The 12,696-nt window shown below is 48.5% G+C and overlaps 1 protein-coding gene across 1 annotated transcript in view; it reads right to left on the bottom strand.

Annotated features, from left to right (window-relative positions):
• The window catches only part of ITGB5 (integrin, beta 5), a 59,313-nt gene extending 47,429 nt beyond the window's left edge, over positions 1–11,884 (bottom strand). Inside the window, exons 1-2 of the mRNA XM_009702412.1 lie at positions 11,801–11,884; positions 3,653–3,857 (exon numbers count right to left, since the gene is read on the bottom strand). Coding sequence (XP_009700714.1) covers positions 3,653–3,803 — 151 coding nt within the window. The 5' untranslated portion in view covers positions 3,804–3,857; positions 11,801–11,884. The remainder of the gene's footprint in view (positions 1–3,652; positions 3,858–11,800) is intronic.
• Between the last annotated feature and the right edge of the window lie 812 nt (positions 11,885–12,696).

The raw sequence follows: 12,696 nt of genomic DNA, 5'->3' as shown, positions 1-12,696 counted from the left end.
CCTGGCCGGCAGGATTACTCCGTAGCACCCGGGGTCACACTTCACCGAGCCACACGCAGGGCCAAACACCCTCCCTAGCTCCATGATCTGCTTTGTAGTGACTCCTGCAGCCACCCCCGTGTGCGGGGGGCGAGCAGACACCCTCCCCCAGCCCTCCGCAGCAGCTGCTTTAGCCCAGCAACATCCTTACCCCCTCGGCAAATAAGCCAGGGTCTCAGCACCCATGGGGATGTGCGTAGAGGTCAGAGCCTGCCTCTTTCGCAAACAAAGCTGTAAACGGTTTAGATCCGGGTCTGTTCTTTGCTCCACCGGTTCTCTGTGTGTCTCAGCCCGCTCAGTGCTGGGGTACCTGAGGAGTCAGTTACAGCTCCTAAACCAAGACCTTCCCTCTATTTAATGATTTCCCTGCACATTTAGCTCAAGGGTTGCTTCCAAGCCAGGGTTTCTTTTCTTACAGGTAATTGCTCCCCCCCTGCAGTCTGCTACAACCCCACCTGGCAAAGGCAGGGCTGCAAGAGGCACCATGCACAAACATGCACGTGTAGGTATCGCCCAGATATCAGCTATAGGAAGCAGAAAACTCTTGCCATAAATATTCCTCCTTATTCTCCCCAGCTTTCTTTTCCGGCAGGAGCAGGACTTTCCCAGCACAGAGCTGAGATGTGGTATGCAGCAGGATGCAACTCAGCACCGGTCTTACAGTAAGCAAAGTTATCAAGGCAGCTCAACAAAATCAGGTGGGCCTGATGCTCTACCTGGCACGCATTTTGTGGGGGAACAAAGGAGAACATCATTTATATAGCGCAAAACCTGTTAGCACTGATTGCAAGGTAACAAACCATGATAGCAAGCTTCACTTTAATTCAGTGCTCCAAGAATGTGTCTAACTGCAGGAAAATTCATTCCCATACCTGTTTTTTTTATTCCTACACATTTTTCCCACTGGAATACCCAACCCTTTCAGAAAAAGAGGATGTGTCCTCCTGCATTTCCCAGCATTTCTGTTTCCAAAACACCGTTCTTCCCGAGGAGGTCCTAAGATGGGGATTCCTGTGCCAGAAAGGGTATTTGGGATGCTCTGATCAAACTTTCTTCTTTTAATAGTTACAAATTTATTAGTCCCTGAGAAGCACCAAAAATATCAGGATCCTGGGCCTGGTTCTTCTTTCATTCCTAACTGCACAAATCGATTCTCTCAGAGAAAATATCGCAAATGTATGTAGATGTAAGTGCAAAAGAATTTATTATTCTCTGCACAGTATTACTCTCACACTTCTAGGGATAATCCAGCCACCTCCTTCCCCACATACAGTCACCACCATCCTCTTCTTAGGGCTTTTACTGAAAAGTTCTAAACTCAAAACTGAATTCAGAAATGTTTCTTGGATACTGTCACACAGAGGCAGTGTGGAAAATGGAAAAACTGCTTTTGGCCAATTTAAGAACACAAACTAGACAATCATGCTTACCCAACAAAAGCTCTGTTTTCTGCTTGGTGAGGCTTATGGCTTGATGGGCAACACAACTTGCATCTTTTCATTTTTTTAATCCCTTTTACACTACTCCTGTTTTCCATTTAACCAGGACACACTGTTTTATAGCTGGACCCAAGAATAAAAAGCAACATTATAAAAGCTAAATGCTCAATCTGAAAGCTACCCTGTAAGGACATCAATTTAAGGCCTTTGGGAAATTAGCTGTGGGCACAGAGATTTGGGGATGTGACTTCTGCCGCAGGATGATGAGATCAAACTGCCTGGGTGGGAATGGCAAACAATTGACAATTCGCTCCCTTCTGCTTCTGCTTAGCGGTCTAAGAATAAAAGATCACCACTGCCACAGGCCACCGTGTGAATTCATCTTTGAAATAGTACACCCTTCATGCCCAATATTAAATCAACATTGTCTCCTTTTTGTCTTAGGTTCACAGGGTGAAATCCACTCTCAAGCTCAAAGATTAATGGATAATTTAAACTGGGGATGCTAATACAAGGGTTCAGGAAGTCATCAGCCCTAAGATGGAGTGCTGCCCAACATCACATCAAAAAGAGGGCAAAAATAGGAGATACTATTACAAACACCTAGGTATGTCCCTCCTCCTGCAATGACTCTGATGCTCTGCAAGAGGAGCACAGGGATGGGAGCTGTGGGAATCCCCGCAGGAGCCTCGGGGCGATTCCTCCAGCTCAGCCCAGACCTGGAGGGCTTCTCTGCTGTCCAAGGAGAACTGAAGATGGCCACGAGTGTGGTCCCCTGCCAGGGCTGGCAGGACTAACACACCAGTCCTGTGCAGCCCCAAGCATCCAACAACATGATCCCTGGGAAGCCGCAGGGAGATGGACCCCGCGCCCTGCCGCAGACTGGAGTGGTGGGCATTGATGTCTCCGGACGGGCAAACCCCCCAGGGATTGGGAAAGGGGAATTTGCTGAGCACCGGGCACTGCAAGTGAAGGAGGGTCTGCAGGAGGCAAGATGTGGAAGATGAGCCAGCCCTTTCTGCCACGAATTGCCTCAAGAAAGAGAAGTAATAACAACTCCCTTTTTTTATGGGAGTAAACCTGTTTCATCAGCAACATCCAGTTGCAGAAGCCATGCACCTAGCCACACATCCCATTGTGATTACCCTCAGGTATCTGCTTTTAAGGCTTGGGAGCAAAATTTCTTTACATTTGAGGGTCTGACTGATGGCAGCAGTCATACTGCTGAGGAAGAGTTAATTAAGAGGCATGATAACTATGCAACCCATTGAATTAAAACAAAAAATCCTGCACCAACTGGTAGGCTCTGGGAGAGAACTGGTAGTGTCAGCACCAGCTCAAACTCCTGTTTTTCTTTGGCGAAACATCATATTTCATTTTTCTGTACACTCATGAGAGTCGTCACAAAACTGTAAGCCTTAGAAACCCACACCAATTGCTTATAATGAATCGAGCTTTTATATTTGCTTCTTAACTTTGCAATAAAGAGCTTTTTTTTCCCCCCTTCAGAAATATCAGCTGCCAAATTTTTGCAAGAATTCTGAACCCACATTAAAGCCTGCCCCCACCATGCAAAAACTTTTGATAACAAGCGTGCTCGCATGGCTCAGTCCAGCCATTCCCTTCTAACTTTTAATTAAAAGGAAGAGATTGAAAAAAAGTGATGGCTCAGGGGAATGAAACAGGGATCTGGCTACAATCCAAGGCCTGAGTCACAAGTTCAACTCTCCATCTTCTGCCTTGATCCCATGGCTTTTTTGCATACCGACAGAAAACAGATACGTGGTTTTGCTTCCAATTTACAGAAGGAGCTGTCTCAGTTTAGAGTCAAGCACTGTCAGCTTATTTTAACTCTTTCCATCCAGTGATTACATTTTTAAGCTGAGCAGGTTCCTTTTAAACACATGCAAGGGTTAAGACTAGTATTGATAACAGCTGTGGGTGGGTTTTGACTGACTTGGCATAACAGCAGTTTCTCCTCAGGGAGGACATACACCTCAGCCCCAAACCTGTTCATGATGCACCACTGAAATTCACGGGCCGTGGAAGGGACCAGCAGCCACCTGCTTTAGTGGGCTACAAGGTCACCAGCTCTCGGCACGTCCCGGCCACCCTTTCTCACCTGCACCCCTCTCCCACCCCCAGCACAGGGCTCACAGTCGGTAGGGACTCACCAGGACGAAGATTCAAGGCGATCTTCTGAGGGGTGATCTGCGTGACGTCCAGGTGGGTCTGGCCGGAGCCCTTGCTGCTCAGAGGGATGTTCTTCACCACGCTGATGCTGCTGCTGGGGTTTTCGATGGCTCCGGCACAACCGTTTGCCATCAGGTTCTGCAGGAAGTCGCACCGCGATGTGATGGACTTTGTGCTGCCGAACTCCTGGGGGGTGAGGAATGGACAAAAGGGAAGGGGAGGAAGAAACATCAATCTCACAGCAGGGCCTTTGTCCTGACATGCTGGTATCTGTAGCAAACAGGAGATGACAAGAAGCTGGTATCATTTGTGGTGGCTGGACTCAAAAGCAGCCTGCACTGAGCCTTTCAAAGGGATCAACCAAAAAAGAAATTCTGCATGGATTTGAAAATTGAATTTGCTCACAGACCACCGCAGCAGAAAGCTAAGCCTGGGTTTTCACCCCAGCCACAGCAGCAGCACTTGCTCCCAGCCCTGTCTTGGGCCATGTGAAAGCAAGGCAAAATGTTTGGTTTGGTTTGCTGCCTGGACAGGCAATTGCCACCTCTTCAAGGGGAAAAAGGTGAGAAGCCGTTATTTTTTGGACGTGCATCGCCTTGAAGGAGCTTTGCAGAAGAGAGAAGAGAGGACGAGGTACGGAGGGAAGCAGGACAAACCCACCAACCCCGAGAGCCAAGTCAAAATGTGAAGCTGGAGACTGAGGCTGGGTGGCTCCAGGGACCTGCCCCCTCTTCCCCGGGCGAGACACCACAAAAGCACCGCACGTCCCCTCTCCCTCACACCTCTGCACCGCACGTCCCCCCTCCCTCACACCTCTGCACTGCAGGCGTTGGCATGACATCATCACATGGAAAAAAAAAAAAAGTGATAGCAAGTGGTCCTTGAGGCAAAGCACAGCCGGAGCGGTTTGACGTGGGCAGGCTGTCCTGGGCAGCTTTGCTGGAGAATAAGGGAGGTGGGAGAGTCTTCATGGGAGGTGGACAAAAGGCAGCGGGGGGCAGGCAGCGGTTCGCTCCCCAAGGATGTTGGGCTGCCATGGCAGGGGGTCTCCCAGCGCCCGTCCCCAGAGCTCCAGCCCTCGCTGTGAGCCCCATGCATGGTGCACAATGCAGCCTTGTGCGGGGCAGCGCTCGGGAACAGCCGGCCGCACAATGCAGCCTTTTGCAAAGAGTCTATTTGTTAGAATGCCTTTTTTTCATTTTTATTTATTTATTTTTTCCCAAAAGCACCAAAAGGAGCAAGTCGCACTCCCAAAACTTACTGGATTTTCAACAGTCGATTCCTACTTATTTCTGCACTATAACAATAGAGAACAACCATCTACTGCTCCAGGGCTGATGGACTAAAATGACACGAAATAATGCAGAGAAGATGCTCACAGCCACATCAGCCCCTCCTTCAGCTGTGCAGCCAAAAACCAGTGTAAGGCTGAATAAACCTCGCTTTTCACTGAAGCTCTAGTGTGGCAGAGGATGGGGCAGACATTGAGGAGGGAGAGCTGGTGTCTGACAGATCTTGCTTTCGCACCCCATGGGGTGCTCTGGGGGTCCCCTGAGGACAGCCTGGAATGTGGGGCGCTGGGGCACAGACAGAGGCTCTCTGCTGCTGCATTTTCCCAATGCTATTTGAAAAATGTGAGATTTGCATTCCAGCATCCAGCGGCGTGATCCAGCCAAGGAGACCGCACGTCGGATGGATACGAACACAAATTTCTTGGAACGTGTCGTGTAAACAGATGAACTTCCAGAAAGGAGGACTGGGACTATTTAAATCCTCTCCAGCATGACAAAATAAAAATCAGAATCCCTCACAAAACCGAAAACAACACCCAGCCTTTCAGAGCAGCACATTTAGGGCAGCCTTGGAGAAAAGTTCCTCTCAGATGTGGTTTGACCTAAAGTCAGTGAAAAGCTGGTGGGGTCCAGGTGCTCTCCACGGCCAGTTCCCCCAGCAGCAGGGCACTCGCTGGGAGATGCTCTCCTGCTCTCCCAGTACCTGGACCACGGCTTCAGGTGATCACCTCTGCCAGCTCGTTTCGGCTGTCACCTATTAGAAAGGACACTCCGGTAGTGCAAAAAGCAACACAAACAGCACCAGGAGTGCAGCCAGGAACCTTTTGTTATTCCCCAGGAATTAACACTGGAGAGTAGTATGCAAATCGGACAATATTTAGGGCTGCTCACGCAACTGCAGCCTTTATCAGGCATTTCCAATCTTCCCTGGTGTCTGCTCCAAAGCCTCTTGATGTGAACGGAAAGACACTCCTTCAAAGGTCTTTGAATTAGGACTTAATTTTCTGGCTGGGATAGCAGAACAAGAGCCAGGAGGGGCAGCCAGCCTAGGGAGAGGAGGAGGAGGATGGTGGCTTCCTCCCCCAGCTGCTACTCTTTAGCAGTCGAGCTCATAACATCACGGGAGACAGCTCTGGGTATGGTACTGTTTATACAGATGTTCATCACCCTAGCAAGGGGAGTACAAGAGAGCAGCGTCCACATGCTGAGGACAAGACAACGCCGGCACGTGGGGCGAGGAGCACACCCGTGTGGGACCTGCCGGGAGCTTTTTTTGGGGCAGGGTGCCTGTGTATGTGCACGCCTGTCTGTTTGCACAGCAGTGAGAAAGGGTTAACTGCTGCAATGTGTTTTTCTGCAGCCTCTGTGACAGAAGTTCTCCAAAGGAACTTTGTTGGATGTTGGGGGAAAGCCTCTACTCAACTCCTCTTGATGGGAGCTGCACAAAGCTCTCAGCTCAGGTCTGCACTCCTCCATGCCCCAGGTCCCCTGCGCTTGACCCAGCTGTTTTCTCTTAAATTTTCTTCTAAAACAGACCCAGAGGACTTGCCTCAGCGCAGCAATTGCTAAGCTGCAGCTCCAATCAAATCCAGGTCTTTTCTTGTTCGGTGAAATGCCGCATTACCCAGGGTGGAAGCAAATAACCCCCCCTCAGGGGTGCAAACACCCCAGGGGAGGGGGGTGCAGCTCAGCACCCAGGGGTGCAGGACTGACCCCTACTTCTGCTTGGATTTCTAACCCAGGCAGGGTGACACCAAGCAGGGGAGTGACGGTGGCCTCGGGAAAGCCCCAGCAATCACCACAGCACCCTGCAAACAAACAGCCCTCACGTGCACCCGTTGGTCAAGACCCAAAGGCAAAATTGTGGCTACCAGGTACCACCCAACTCAAGCGCAAAGATTTCTCCAATGGAGAAAATCAAGGGTCCCAGAGGTCAAATGAAAGGGAAAAAGGATGAGTAGATCTGAGGACTAAAGAGTATCACGCAGGTCCAAAGAATTCACCAGCAACCATGCCGTAAAGCAGCCCCACACCAGCTCAGACGTGGCATGCCAGTTCAAATCCCAGTTCCCCCTAAGCAGAGGACACCTCACAGTTAGTTAAACAATTTGGTGCACCCCAATACCTGCCGACCATCTGCCTGCATCTCTGCTTCACTGAGAAACGCAGCAGGTACCCCACAGCCAGCAAGAACCGCTCCAAGCATTGCTTCGTGCCACAGAGAAGCATCGGTTTGGGGAGATCCCACCTAGTCCTTGTCAGTAACGCTGGCTGCTCACAGCCCGGTGGGCACTTTGCGGTCTGGCCTCTGTGCTAACAAGCTCACAAAAGCCAAAGCACAAAAGCAGACAGAGTGAATGGAGACAACAGTGTGACAATTACATGCTCATCAGTTTGACAGTTTTGAGACAAATTGCTTGGTTCATGCCATAAAAATGGAAAAGAGCACTGACTGTATCTAACTGACTATATCTAACTCCTGACTAGACATGTCTCTACCATTTTTTGCTATAATCAGTCTGATTCCGCATTAATTCAGTCTAAAATATGTCTGCTTACTCCATTTAAAAAAATTGAGATGTTCCCTCTAGGAACACCCTTGATTTTCCTTCCTCATTCTCCAGGCACACATTCCTGAGATGGTAGAGGATGGGGTACAAGCAACCTGCTGGAAAAATTGCAGAAATTTCAGTTCAATTGATCAAAAAGGAAATTTCAGTTTAATTAATGTAATTAATGTGCATCTCTATTTTGCATGTTCACACATAAATGCCTCCACACGGATAAACACACAGTGTACACATACCTAACAAAGAAGAGAAGCCTCTGCACATTGGTACAGTGCTCCCCAAAGCAGCAAACAGAAGATAACAGCAACGTAATGACACAATTTTTCCCCCTATACTGGTACTCCCAAACACTTTTTTTGGAAAGCATTCCCCCTGCAATGACTCCAGGTAGGTTTATCATGAACACAAACCCTACCTGTCTATCATACTCCACCTGACAGCTCGGAGGACAGCACTGAAGCCACTTCCAGAGCTCCCTGCTCTCCCCAGCAAGCCCCGCTGAGCCTGGGCAACCTGATGTCCCTGCAAAAACAAAATCAACGAGCATCCTTCTCTCCCACCTATGAAAACCAGGCTGCTGCAGAGATCACAGCAACCCCACAGGCCAGTGTGCAGTTTCCAGCCAGAGTCTTTCACCAGCAGCGTGTCAGCAATTTCTAGTCGTTTCTAGCTTCTTCTGGAGCTTACAGGAGAGGCTGAGAAATGTCTTCAGATTCCAGCATGGATGGAAAGGCTGCAGCAGCCTCAGAAATGTCTTCAGATTCCAGCATGGATGGAAAGGCTGCAGCAGCCTCCATCACCCAAGAGTCACACATTTCCTCCAGACAGCCCTGTTTCAAGGTATGCTCAGCTGACGGTTAAGGCCACACATTCATACCTCCTCTTTTAAGCGCCAATTAAACAGATCACCTCATTTAAGTCCTGTCTTTCAAGGTATTCTTTCAGGAGCCAACAGAATCGGTGTCTGCTTCCAAATTTCCAACAACCCAAAGGCTTGTGGTTAGCTCAGCAGCCCCTGGGGGCTCCGGGGCTGTCGGACACCAGAAGCTGCTATCATCAACTCATCCATCATCATCCTCTCAGATGGGAGAAGAGATGCTGAACGAAAGCAGAAGTGAACAGAAGCTGATTCAAGCCGAGGGGACATGATGCAACCTGTAGTAACAGGTTAGCAGATGGCAGTCACAAATTTGTAGCATCTTGACTACTCCGCTGTAAGCATCTATCTATAGGTATGCTCTTACCCTCACAATTCAAGGCAATGTAAACACAAGGAACCTTATCCCAGTTGGAAAACCATCCGGATAGGGCTCCTTGTATCTGCAGAATTGCTTTTGCACACTCCTAACCCCTTGTTGCAGTCCATGAGTGCTCGAGACTTTCTGCTTTTCTGTGGTCACACGGAGCCTGGATCCAGGAGTGCACAGGGTAATGGGGGAGGACGCAACGCTGCAGGAGGTTGCATGAAGCGTGACCGCCTCTGGGAACCAGCATGGCTTTCCTGCTCAAACGGCTCCTCTCCCACAGCCGAGGGGTCCCTCACAGCACCGGCACTGCTGGGCTCCCGGGGGGATAAAGAACAAACAGGTACGATGGCACTGCAAAGTCATGTTATGCCCCAAATGGAGGAATATTACATATGAGAACGTATATCTACACACGAAGATATAATAATATATATAACATAAGGATATTTTGTGTATATATATATATACACACTATAGACATCTCTATACTTCATGTATAATTAAAACATATACACATATTGTAATATATATAATTCTGTATATCATTATATTATATATACTGTTACAGACTTCTACTATATATACTTCCTGACAAAATTATTGTTGCCTACAAAGATGACAACAGCTGGCCCAATTTGCTCCCAGACCTGTTAAGTAAATGCAAAGGGAGCATAAAATACTAATCAGCCGATCATGTTTCTACCACATCATAACCAGCATCTGTGGAAACCACTCCAATATCTTAGCCCTGGTACTTAAACAGCAGCAGAGCTATAGAATTTGACTGACATATACGCTCCTAGGCAACATACATAGCAAATGACACCTAATGGAAATAGCTAAGGAAAACAGACTAAAAGCAATTTAATGAGTGTACCTGACTAGGCTGCAGCAGAGGGAAGGGAAATAAGGTGGTGAAATGACTATCCAAAGAAAGCAGGTATGAAGAGTTTATAATGTTACTTTAGAACTTTTGAAGTTGAAAACCTCTAGATATCTTCTGCAATTCCATTACATCACCTGATGATCTCAGTTAAAGAGTAATAATTAAGAGTTTGAAACAGTAAATTCTAAAAAAAAAAATACAAAGAATTAGAATAAGAACTCGCTAAGTTTTAGCATGCAGCATGTAATGGGGACAGCAGCTTTTAAACACGTAGCTCTTGGCACGAAACACCTTGAAATGTATTTTTAAATAGCTGCTGCAGGCTAAAGGTCAGGAAGTATTACAGCACTTCCGTGTAAACACCTGTCTTCCTCCTTGGCCCCTCCATTCCATTTAGGAATATTTTTTTTTTTTGGTAACTCTCCTGTTTGCAAGATAAGAGTCAGGCTGCCAGTCCCACGGGCTGCCATACAATTAGTGGTCACAGTGACCACCAGACAAACAGTTCCACTGGCAGCATTTCGCAAAAAGTTGTCTTTTGATGCCAGGAAGAAAAAAACCAAAACCAAACAAAAAAAACGCAAGCTATTGGGTACCCATAGCTTAATAGCCAGCGTTCCTGGATCCAATCTCACCACCGCAGATTAGCCGGCTGGAAGAGCAGCTCTTATAGCTGTTTACAAGATGTCTCAAAAGTGGGATCTATTGCTTTACCCTTTCCCTTCTGCACACCATTCGCCTTGCTGGCAAAAAAAAACCATGAAAGCTATTACGCTGTCAGGTAGCATGGTGTTAGTAGCGTTAGGAGGTTTTGGAGAGCTGCAGCTGTGCTTACAAGTAAGTGAAAATCCAGTAAAAGAGACCCGGAGAGCCAGAGGCTGGGGTACCTCCTGAGACCCAGCCAAACCATAGGGCTTGGGAGCCCCCCTCGCCCCATGCCCATCTCCACCCCCATCATCTCCATCCCCATCCTTCACCCCGAGGGGCTGCAGCCGCCCCAGGCAGGGCTGGCAGGAGGAGGGACGGGACGAGCAGAGGGACACACAGGCAGCGCCTGCATCCTCAGCTCAGCATCACCAGCTGTAGCTGGAAGGTGAAGTGTGTGCTCAACCCCTCAGCTTGCCTCTCCCAAAACAGGACCGGGACAGCCACACTAGAGGAAAAAGGGTCAGCAGGGAATAGGGAAGCATCACTCCTGGCCATGCATGTCAAGAGGTTCAAGATCATCCACTGCTCTGGGGTTTCTCACAGCCCAAAGCTGGTTCCTGGCACAGCAGCTGTGCCTGCAAGTAGGTAGGGTCTTTCCCTGCATCTGTAAGCATCCACATTTCTCTCTTAAACACTTAGGACAGACACAGGCACTAAGCAGACAAAGCTATCAGATGTTATCAGGTCTTTCATACACCTTGTTCTATAGAAATCATTAAGTCTATATGATATGATGTATACTTGATAAGATATACATACATATATAGCTCTAAACCCATGAGCAGTCCTTATGGAGCAGGGAAAGATATTTGCAATTTCTCGCAAACCGAGGAGGCCCAATTAAATTGTGGGTAAGCAGCTTCAGCATCAACATAAAGATGCATTTTCACTCCGAAACACGCAGTTAAGCTGTGTAACTCATCACCACGGCACGGCACGGATGCCAGAAGCATGGGTCACACCCCAAAATGACACAATAGATTCAGAAAGCAGAATTATCTTTGTTACAGACAAAGAGCCTGTGCCATGCCAGGCCACGCAGCAAGGGACACGTAGCAGGACACCAGCCAGGGACTTGGGGCTTTTTAGGGAGAGAGCTTTCAAGCAAGGCTCCCTGCAACACAGAGCCCATGCAGGGATCCAGCACTCACCGAAAACAAGAAAGTAACTGAAGGGACAGAAGGACTGAAGGAACAGTGCTGCTCTGTTGAGGATGCGCAGGGGCCAGCAGGGTCAGAGATTTATTTCCTACGGTGTCAAAGAGCTGAGGAGTCGCATACACCCAAAATACGCTCGGCATGGAGCACCCACTGCCCTCACCCACCCCTTCTGGCACGGGACAGTGTCAGGAACAGGCGAAGTGAGGGAATAGCTCCCTTCCTGCGTTACAAAAAGCATGCAAGACAAAAGAGATCTGCCCACCTACCTCCTTGGAGCACCAGGCACACTTGGGATGGATGAGGAGACATTCTTCGCAGGACGTGGCGCTTCCGCTGGTGCACAGATTGAGACCTTTAGCAAGAGAGAACGACAGAGCTGAACGGTAACTTCACTCCAAAACAGGGTTCAGGGGCTTTCTGAGATATTCTTAATGCTAAACATACTGTAAGTTGAAACAGGAGCAAAGAATCTCCCAGGAGCTTAAAAGGCAAGAGAAGGCGTAAATGCCTCTTTACCTGTAAGGAGGTCTTGTTTTCTTTTCCTTCCCCAAGAAAAATGAAAAGGACAGAAATTTGTGTTGGGGAGCTGAGATCCTCTATGACACTGATGATTTTTCCTCCCTCTTTTTCAATGGTTTCTGGTTAATCAGAGAGTTCAGCTATTCATCTTCCTAATGAAATACTTCCATCACTGTGGACAGAAGGCAATAGCTGTTTGACCAGCCTGAAAAACGGAGGTGGCTGAACAAAACCCCCTGAGATGCCGATTTTTAAAGTCACACTAGGCACATCTTCTCAATTTTTCCAGCTGAATATATGGGGGGCCCCTCCCCAAAATTTTCATCTTAAAGCAGCCTTGGAAGATACTCGTCTCCCTCTTCCACAGAGGTGATTTCCACAGTGGACTCATGCTACAGTAAATTACTTTTAATTTCTTACAACAGTCATTTCCACAGGATACCCAGGTGAAGCCGGGCAGCGTGTTTGCACTGGGGCACATCCACGGCTGGCCAGGGGTGAAGACACCACGCCGCAGCCGAGGGCTCTCCCTGCCCATGATGCCAGCAGGGGCTCTGTGCCCACCGGGGTAGCAGCAACCAGGGCAGCAGTGATGCTCTTTGCTCCTGGATTGCTGGTGTCCCAGCAGCACAAGGGGTACCAA

The sequence above is a fragment of the Cariama cristata genome, unplaced genomic scaffold (genome assembly GCF_000690535.1).
Source record: "Cariama cristata isolate BGI_N322 unplaced genomic scaffold, ASM69053v1 scaffold9146, whole genome shotgun sequence".
Classification (NCBI taxonomy): domain Eukaryota; kingdom Metazoa; phylum Chordata; class Aves; order Cariamiformes; family Cariamidae; genus Cariama; species Cariama cristata.
The sequence above is the reverse complement of the archived record's forward strand: the minus strand, read 5'-3'. Positions and strand labels throughout refer to the sequence as shown.